The sequence below is a fragment of the Peromyscus californicus genome, unplaced genomic scaffold (genome assembly GCF_007827085.1).
Source record: "Peromyscus californicus insignis strain IS unplaced genomic scaffold, ASM782708v3 Scaffold_10__1_contigs__length_136768540, whole genome shotgun sequence".
Classification (NCBI taxonomy): Eukaryota; Metazoa; Chordata; class Mammalia; order Rodentia; family Cricetidae; genus Peromyscus; species Peromyscus californicus.
The window spans coordinates 14080123-14090255 of NW_026294391.1; the positions used below are offsets into that span (position 1 = coordinate 14080123).

The 10133-nt window shown below is 44.6% G+C and overlaps 1 protein-coding gene across 5 annotated transcripts; it reads right to left on the reverse strand.

Annotated features, from left to right (window-relative positions):
* Positions 1 to 473: 473 nt before the first annotated feature.
* Positions 474 to 8823, reverse strand: Nudt11 (nudix hydrolase 11). 5 transcript variants are annotated; one of them, XM_052751851.1, is made up of 3 exons: positions 8415 to 8823; positions 7407 to 8011; positions 474 to 2161 (listed from the first exon to the last, which is right to left on the reverse strand). In XM_052751851.1, the coding sequence occupies exons 1-2, from the start codon at positions 8809 to 8811 to the stop codon at positions 7449 to 7451; spliced, it is 960 nt and encodes a 319-aa protein (XP_052607811.1). In that variant the 5' UTR covers positions 8812 to 8823; the 3' UTR covers positions 474 to 2161; positions 7407 to 7448. The 5 variants fall into 5 exon arrangements, with proteins under 5 accessions (XP_052607811.1, XP_052607726.1, XP_052607633.1 ...); XM_052751766.1 differs by having other exon boundaries at positions 8400 to 8823; XM_052751673.1 differs by having other exon boundaries at positions 8385 to 8823.
* Positions 8824 to 10133: the final 1310 nt, after the last annotated feature.

A 10133-nucleotide genomic window follows, 5' to 3' on the forward strand; every position in this document is an offset into this window, starting at 1 on the left:
CGCCAAATTGGCAGCTTACAAAATATCCTTAACCCCAATTCAGGGGATCTGGTGACCTCATGCAGTGCACATACATAGAAGCAAAACACTCTCTCTCTCTCTCTCTCTCTCTCTCTCTCTCTCTCTCTCTCTATATATATATATATATATATATATATACACATATATATATGTATGTATATATAAACAACAGAGATTATACAGTGGAGTGTTGTTCCTTTTGCACTTTAACTTACATCCTGCTCACATACTGCATACTGGGTGAACTAAGATCTTTTTGCACAGGTTAACTGGAGGTCTTCCAAGAAAAAACTTCTTGGAAAGAAACCGGTAGTTAGCAACACATGTAGCTCAGGAAGAAAACCCAGCTTTTTAGAGTACAGTTTATCTTTCTGTGAATTATTATTCTGACCAGCCATCCATACTTAGACTCTGAAAGAGAGAGGTGGCCTACTAGTAAACTCTAAGGCATACATCTTTCCAATTTTTATTATGGAAAATTTCAAACATATACAAAAGTATAGAGAATAATGAATTCTCAAACATCTATCACACAGCTCCAACAATTATCAAATCAGAGCCAATCTTGTTTCATCTATATACAAACTTATACCACCCTGATTATATTGAAGCAAATAACAGTAGCATATCTTTAAATTTTCAGTACAGTTTTCTAAAAGATAAGGGCTTCTTTAGAAAGCAAAACCACAGTACATATCACAAATAGAAACTCCAGTAAATGATAAGATGTGGTTTTATTTCAAAGTCTGTAGGATATGGGGACACAATACATTTATTTCACTGGTACCATGAGGAAGGGTGTTTACACTAAAGTGGAGTTCAAGCCTTTCCCAATATAATGGTTTATAATGAAAAAGTAAAACACAACAGCCATATTAGTACCTCTTTGGAACCCTTGTAATGAGCTGAATAAGAGTATTGACATCACACACCCTGTGGCAAAACTCCATAAAATTTCCTTGTCCTTATCATAAACTTACTCCTCTGGAAAGAGTTGACCCAAGCTCCCTCATTTAAATTCTTCATTTTGGGTTCCTCTTTTACAGTAGTCTTTCTCCCTGAAGCCTTTCTAAATCACACCAATTTAGCACTCTCAGCCCTTTGCAATTTTACATGCAGAAAGCATGTGGTACTGAGAAGCTAGGAAAGGGATGAGAACCACAGGCAACAGAAACAGTGAGAGAGGCAAAAGACACTTAGGCAATGAAATGGCATAATGAGCTTTGAAAACTGCTTTAAAAGCAGGTATTCTTCATGCTCACCATCAAATATTACAGAATACTGAATCTTTAAAATTAAAAAAAAAAACAGCATTTTTCTGCAAGGAAATGTTGACATTTAAGAAATAGAGCATTGCAAAAAATTAAATGTATTATTTGTATATTATTTTAAAATTTATTTTTATAAAAACTCACAATAGGTTTTCATTGTAGTGTCTTTACAATTACCTTTATAGCAAGTGATATTTTTGAATAAAATTTTAAGCAAATTAACAACAGTACAAAAACACTAAAGTTGTTACATGAAGGACTAATTCTATAAAATGTTACCCTCAGTGATGGCATAATATTAAAACCGTACCAGCCGTTGTATGATATGACATAAAATGAGTACTAATTCTTGTCCTGGAACATCTTCAACTGTCCTGAAATGTTTATGAAACACCTAATACACATGAGCCACACACATGGTGCTGAGACAGCAGATACTCTACTAGCACCAGATTGGGAGGGAAATGCTTTGCCACAAAGAGATTACAAAATATTAATTGAATCAAAGACCTCCAGTGATGCCAACCATATTTCAAGTAGTGTCTTGGATGCACAATATGCAGAGTAAGGAAAAATAGTCGTTGCTCTCAAAGGTAATAGTCTAATGAAGAAGGCAGACACATCAGAAAAGCACAACAAAAGGCTATAGGTGCTGAATTAAGTCCGCTCACATACAATAGTACAACAACCAGAGCAAAAAATGTTGGTAAAATAGACAGAGGAGTGTTCCAAGATGTAGAAGGAAAACCAGATGGGCGGTCTTCCAGGGAACCTTAAAAGTGCTCCGGTGAACTTGACAATACCACTGAATACTGGATTCACATCAATGATTTTATTTCAGTGTAATCTGGAACATGGTTTCTGTTCATCTGGAAAAAGAAACAAACATACATTTTGCAGGTGTATATTTACAATTCTTCCAAGCAGCACAGTTATTAAGGCCATAGTAGGTGCACCCATCACTTGGCGTTAGAAAGCCCATGCAGGCTCTAAGGCAAATGCAATGTGAACCTAGATCAGCAGTTAAGGGAATTACAGGTACACATGTACACACATACACACACATTCCCATTGTCTCTTTCAAAAAATCGTGAAACCAGTGATACCAAAGGGGAATTGGAAATTAAGATGCAAAAAAAAATTCATGAATTCTACCTTGTAAACTAGAGTCTAGACTTACAGGAGTAATTCAAATTGGTCAAGTCCAACAAACTGTTAACCATTACACAGAAGTGTGTTTCTTAATTCAGTTAAAAGACCATCTCATTGGAGATGTTTACAACAGTATCTATTTTTGTATCATCTACAATGACAGATTTAGGATGATTTGGTAATTTGGGTGAAATTACAGTGTAAGAACTGCAATTAGGTCTAACTTCCAAGTCCTGGTGTAGTTTCTATCACCTCCCGTTCTCTCATAAAAACCTCTTGTGGCCATACTGACCTCTCATAGTCCTGTTTGCTCTGTTACATACAGTGTCATATCAAGAGAGGGCTACCAGGCAAATAGTAAGCCTGAAGGTAAAAGTTCTGCTCAGGGACAATTTTCATCTACATCCTGTAAGGCAATCTTAGAGAAATGAAACCATCCTGTTCAATGAAAAAACCTTATTACTCATCTCAAATGAATCTATACAGAATAATAAAGCAAATGGATTATACAAGTCAATTTCCTGTCTTTAGTTTGTTTCTAAAGTATAGACAAGATTACATTTCCAGTATATATACAAACCTATATTAACATGTTTCCTCTGTACATCAGGAAGAACAAAACACTTTACCATGGGGCTGTGAGTGGAGCTAAGTAGTCCAGTGCATGCTCAGCATGCATGAGGTGCTAGGGAAAAAAAATCCCTAGTTACCAACAAAACACTTGAAAAGTGGAAAATGAAAGCTATTTATAAAATGTATGGGAAATAGCAGTCTAGTCATCCTTTGTTTTACATCTAGTACCCTCCTATGAGTGAGTACATACCATATTTGTCTTTCTATGAACCAATAGCTGAGGAGCCCCCAACTGGATCAGGCCCTCTGGGTAAGTGAGATAGTTGATTAGCTTGAACTGTTTGGGAGGCATCCAGGCAGTGGGACCAGGACCTGCCCTCAGTGCATGAGCTGGCTGTTTGGAACCTGGGGCCTATGCTCGGACACTTACCTCAGCCTGGGAGGAGGGGACTGGACCTGCCTGGACTGAATCTACCAGATTGAGCTGAATCCCCAGGGGAGTCCTTGCCCTGGAGGAGATGGGCATGGGGGGTGGGCTGGGGGGAAGGCGGAGGGGGGCGGGAGGAGGGAGGACAGGGGAATCCGTGGCTGATATGTAAAATTAAATCAAATTATAAAATTAAAAAAATAAATAGATAATACATGTTAGCAAAAAAAAGTATGGGAAATAAACTTCTAATTCATATCTGCAAATAACAATTATCTGATGGAGTAATCTTCCCTTTTCAATTGAAAGATGGATGTAAAATTTGGTTGTATATTAGTATAATCATAAATACTATATAAAATGACTTAGCACTCTTGGAAAAATACCCAGTTGTTAAACAGCTTTTGGAGGACTGACTGGTAGAATTAATATACTATCCCCAATTACCTGTTTAAATATGGAACTACTGACAAACTCTTGAAGAGAAAAATAATTCACAGTATATTTATAGGCAAACAATTCTTAATAATGTATTATGAATACACTTTTGATTATGCATAATTTAAAAATGCACTAAGAGGATCTACAGGATGGCTCAGTGTGTAAAGGCACTTGTGACCAACCCTGACTACATGAGTTCTGTTTCCTGACCCTGCGTGGTGAAAGAATAGACCACCACTCCTACACCTTGAAGTCCTTTGACCTCTATAGCTACACAAACACACACATGCGTGCATGTATATGCACATACACACAAATAAATGTAATTTTAAAGGATGACATATTGCTGACTCTAGTAATAGCAAGTAAAGCCTCCATTGCATTTCTGACAGGGTTTCTAAGATTTTTATAAAAAGAAATATCCATAAAGCCAAATTCATTATATCTGTAATGTCAATATTGAAGTTAAGGTTAATGGAAATAAAATTGCAGAATCTACTAGAAACTTTTTAACTTTGAAGACAGGCGGTGGTGGCGCACGCCTTTAATCCCAGCACTCGGGTGGCAGAGCCAGGCGGATCTCTGTGAGTTCGAGACCAGCCTGGGCTACAGAGTGAGTTCCAGGACAGGCACCAAAACTACACAGAGAAACCCTGTCTCAAAAAACAAAAAACAAAAAACAATAAAAGTAATTTTGATTGGAATTAAGAATAAGTGCTTCAAATTAGTCATATAATCTTTCCTTTGGTCAAAGTATATTTTGATCAAAGTATATTCTGGAAATTAGGGTTTGTATTTTAAATATGAAGTAAAATTTTTCATAAAGGGAAACCAGAGTTCTTCAGAAAATGCAAGGACCCTACTTTTAGAAGCTTAAAACAATATTGTGAAATAACAAAAAGCCAAATGGAGAAAAAAACATTTGAATGCTCTGAATATAAATCACACAAAAAGGCAATAAGAACAAATATACATAGGGTTCAAAACCAAAATTATCTCTGGTATTAAAGGGCAGAAACCCAGTATAGTGATGAGGACAAATAAAATGGCTTTGGTGTTAGAAACTATGAATTCCAGGAGCTGCATACTGATTTTTTTATGTGTTCATGAAGTACAAATTGTTTACACATTGATTTGTACATTAATGAAATTTTAAAAAGATGGTGCCCCATTAAATTTTTAGCAGTAATTATGTTTTAAAAATGTAATTTGAGAGCAATAAATGCGCTATCTTTATCAAACAGCCCTCCTCAAGGCTCAGGAATCTATAGGGAAGAGGAGGCAATGGATTGATTGTAAGAGTTGTAAGTGGTGTATGACACCAAAGAAACAGCATCTCCCCCAAACACAACAGGACTGAAGTACATGTGAGCTCACAGAGCCTGTGACAGCATGTACAAGGCCTGCCCAAATTCAAGTGAGACACAATCCCAGCATGGAGAAGGGGAAGTGGCACAAAGTCCCACCCCTGACCAAGAAGCTATTTGCAATTGATACCTGCTGGGAGAGAGAAAATCCGTTTTCTCTGGGGGAGGGGTGACACTGCCTCTTTCAACCCAACTCCAGCTTAGGCCTCATGCTCAGGAATAGTTGAGCAACACAAAATGGACCCCATGTTATTTTGTGTGCTTTTATGATCTGGTGTTTGTGTTTGTTTCCTTGGTTTCTGAGCAAGAAAGAAAGCACAGAGTTGAGTGTGGGTTGGGGGGTGAGGAGCTCCTGGGAGGGCTTGGGGCAGGGGAAACAGCATGATCAAAACATAGTCTGAGATTTTTTTTCAAAATAAGCTAATAAAAAGTAAACAGCTCTAACTCAAGTGAATTTAGTTCTTTAACATGGTCATTTTCCCCCAAGTATATTCATTGTCCTCATCAGAGATGTTTCTTAAAAATGCTCCTGTTAAATATGGAATGATCTTTCCAGTCTTTAATATTATCTTTTAAAAGTGCCTTCTAGATACCTAAACAGATATGGCAGGGGACCTGAGGAGAGTTCCAGAAGACACAATGACATATTTAGAGGTGGCTCCTTATTTCAAACAAGTATCAAAGAGCAACAACAGTACAACCAAAAGGTTTATCGTAAGAAATGAAACCTTCACTCGGTGCTTCATGTGTCTTCACAGTTTGAGAAGTATGTCAACAGCTGAGCAACAGGAATATAAAGAATGGAAATGGTCTGAATGATTGCAAATATGCAATCACCATAAAAGATTCCATTCCTGCGGTGACCGAGGGGCAGGGAATTTCAACTGGGAAGTCACTAAATTCAAGTATAGATTACTTTCACAATGAACATACACTGAGAAAAGCACAGTTTTTAAAAGAGGATCCAAAAAGTTGCTGGGGGTTGGAAGCTGTTGGATGAGTGGGCTAAAACTATTGTATAAATAGAATTACCCTGATCAAAAGTATCTTATTAGCAAGTCTCTAGAAATATCCTGTCTATCCGGGCAACCCCTTGTATTTTTTTGGTTTTTTGAGACAGGGTTTCTCTGTGTAGCTTTGCGCCTTTCCTGGAACTTGCTTTGTAGACCAGGCTGGCCTCGAACTGACAGAGATCCGCCTGGCTCTGCCTCCCGAGTGCTGGGTTTAAAGGCGTGTGCCACCACCCCCGGCTTCCCCTTGTAAATTATATAGGAAATGGACATAACCATTTTAATTTTCAAGAAAATTCTACAGTTGGTGATTCCTCACTACTGATTTAAAGTGTCCAGTAGTGAAAAGTCAACTGTAAAATTTTCTTGAAAATTAAAATGGTTTTCTGTTATAGGAAAATACAGGAAGCTTCTGTCCTAGGCATGTTAGATGACATTTTGAGGTCTAAAAGTACTGTATGTAGAAAAGAAAGATGTAAAGTCTCAAATTTTTCTTTTTCTTATTTTAATTTCAAACAAATCGCTTGAGTCAACGTTTACCAAGAATGGCTCACTGCCAAGAACCAACGCTGTGAATGAGAAAACAAGGGGAAAAACATAAAAAGATGCCCCCCCACCCCATCCCCCGCCCCACCAGCTGGTAGAACTCTAAAGGCCTCCACTAAGAAACCACAAGCCTGACATCAAAAGCGCGCACGCACACTCACGCACAAACACATGTAAAGGGTGTTTAAAGGAAAAAAAACACCACCCAAACAAAAACATCACAGGGCAGACAGACACGCACGCATACACACACGCATACAAAAGCACACCCTCTATGAAGAGCAGGGCAAGCAGTTAAGGCACCTTTCACGAAATCCCATGCAGCTCTGGCTGACCGCAAGATTTTTACAGTGTCACCAAGAAGCGATTAGAAAAGCATGTGAAAAAACGTGCAAATTGTCTGCAAACAGCGCCTGGCAACAGAGACAGTTTGCAAGCGTGATTCAGAGGTCTGCCTGCCAAGGAAACAAAAGAAGCCTCCCTCCTGCCCGTGCGGGCGCACTGGGCAGGAGAGGTGCTCTCCTGGCAGGCAGGCAGGCAGGAGGCAAGTGCGGGGAGGCGACAGGCGGGAGTCCGGGCGGGCGGGAGCGGTACATACTAGGGCTCGCTCTCCGGCGGGGACGGGGCGGCCGAGTTTCCATTAGTCGGGGAGCCGCCCAGCTTCAGTTTCTCCAGGTACTCGGCATGCACGGGCTTGTGGCACTGGAGGACCTTGATGGCATCTTCGATCTTGAACCACTCTCGCTTCCTGCCGATGCTGACCGAGTCTTCCCAATCCTCCAGCAGCTCGGTGACGGTGAGCACGAACACGTAGGTCCGGTGCTTGCGGTCCTGGTTCTGCTCGAAGACGCCCAGCAGCCGGCCCAACTTCCCCTTGACTCCCGCCTCCTCGTACACCTCGCGCACCGCCGCGCCGTCCGGCTCCTCCTCGGGCTCCATGCCCCCGCCGGGCACGATCCAGCGGTCGGGGTAGCGGCTGCTGCTCACCAGGAGCACCTCGTCTTCGCGCTCGCTGCGGAAGCACAGGCACGCGGCGCGCTTCTTGAAGCCCTCGGGGTCGTAGGTCCGCGTCTGGTTCGGCTTGCACTTCATCCTCGCCGCCGCCGCTGCCGCCGCTGCCGCCGCCGCCTGTGTGTGGTCGCTTGCAGCTGCCGAGCGGGCCGCCGCTGCTGCTGCTGCTGCTGCGGGCAGGGAGAGCGAGGACTGCAGAAGAGAGGAAGAGCAGAGCGGAGTCTGAGCCGAGCCCGAGCCCGGGGAGACTAGGCGGGGGCGGGCACGGGGGCGGGGGCGAGCCGGCGCGTCAGTCAGTCCGGGGAGGGCAGCGCCGGCCGGGTACGCCGAGGGTCGCGAGCCCGCCGCCTGATTGGAGGCGCCGCTTCCGCCGCCTGGAGCCGGGAGCCCAGAGCCCGCGCCTCCGCACAGCCCCCCGACTGGACCGTGCGCGGTCCCCGCCCGCCCGCCTGCCTGCCCGCCTGCCCGCCTGCTTGCCCGCCTGCCCGCCTGCTTACCGGCTTGCCCGCCTGCTTACCGGCTTGCCCGCCCGCCCGCTTGCCCACTTGCCCGCTTGCCCGCTTACCCGCTTGCCGCTTACCCGCTTGCCGCTTGCCCGCTTGCCCGCTTGCCTGCTCGCCTGTCCGCGATCGCGCGCTCGCTCTGCCGCCCGGCCGCCCAAGCAGGGGTTGAGCGAGGTGAGGCGCGTGCGCGCGCGTGGCCGGGCCCGCGTGCGCGCGCGCGGCGGAGGGCGAGGGGCGGAGGCGGGGGTCTCTCGACTCCCGCAACGCGCGACGCCACTGGCTCACTGCGCAGGCGCCCCTCACCGCTGTGCCTGGGAAGCTTCTAGCTCCCTGGGCGCTGGGGAGGTGCACCCCATTGTGACACTGCGCAGGGTCCCCACCACGTGTGAGTGTGGGCCAGACATGGCAGCGGCGGGGGCCAGCCTCCCTCCCATCCTCCCCGCCCCCCGAGAAAGGCACAGGCAACAGGGTCGAGGTCCGCGTCATCATCCTCTCCCATTATGAACAGCACTTGCCTTATTTCTAGGCAGAAGGCAGGGTGTCGCCAGAATGACCAATGGCAGTCTTGCCAGAATAATCTTTGCTGAGTCACATGCAGCTTGCTTTCTTCAACAGGTTCTCTTCTGCGGCTTGTCAACCATCTTGGCTCAGCCCTTGTCTTAAACACTTGCACACAACCCCTGTTCCCATTTGGCATAGCCTCTCTGTTCCTCAGTTTCCCAGTCATGGAACCCCGGGACTCCTTGTCACAACCCTTGTTTCAACCCCAGTGCAAGTTGTTTCTGGAGCAGCACCCCCACAAAGTCGTGGATTCCCTGTCAGAGCCTCCATCCTCACACACTGCACCCTTTCCTGGCCTGCTCACAGATGAGCATCCAGGGCTTTGGTGATCCTTGAAAACAAGTGTGTGTGTGTGTGTGTGTGTGTGTGTGTGTGTGTGTGTGTGTGTGTGTGTGTGTGTGTGTGTACTCTGAACAGGTGTAGGCCCAAGGTGGGCAAAGGTTTCTTCCTCCACTGCTTCCATTGCTCTCCCACCATTATGACTTTGGGGACAGGTTTTCCACAATTAGGCTGCACTAGACCAGAAAGCCCCAGGAATTCAGAGTCTCAGTTTCTAGAGGCTCCCTGGCACTGGGATTGCAGCCTGGCTTGTATGTGGGTGGTGTGGATCAGAACTCAGGTCCTCAAGCTGAAGCCCCAAGCACTTTAAGTAGTGAGCCATTGCCCTGGCCCAGTGGTTTTTATTTGGAGATTGCAAAGGTCAGTGTGCTTTGATCACACTAACCTCTTGCCAGAGAAGCAGCTTCCCAGAGTCCAAAATTAACACAAAACTTCAACCATACTTTAAAATGTTTTCTCTAAGGTTTCTGTCATTCCTTCTCTGTTGTAGACTTCTAGGTTTCAGGGTATACTGAATGTCTCCCCCATCGTTTTAGGATTTTTTGTCTCTCTCTCTCACCAGCACTCAAGTGCTATCAAGCGGGTCCTGGGGTGGGTTAAAGGTTAATAGAACCCTGCTTTGGAAAGGAAAACAGTTCCATCAAAGGGAAGTAATCTCAGAAAACTTGGGCGGTGGCTGTGACACACACAGGGCAGATTTCGAGTATCAACTGAACAACATTTTCAGTCCCGGTTAAATCAGGAACAACAATGAAAGTGGTCCTGTTCTCAAGGATAACAAATGCCTGAGCTATCTTGGCCAGGTACGACTTTTGTAAATGACTGCTGTGGTCTGTGCGGAGAGTATGGGCAGGTGCAGGTGGAGACACTGGCTTGTAGAGAGATACTATTGCTACTGAAGATACGGTACG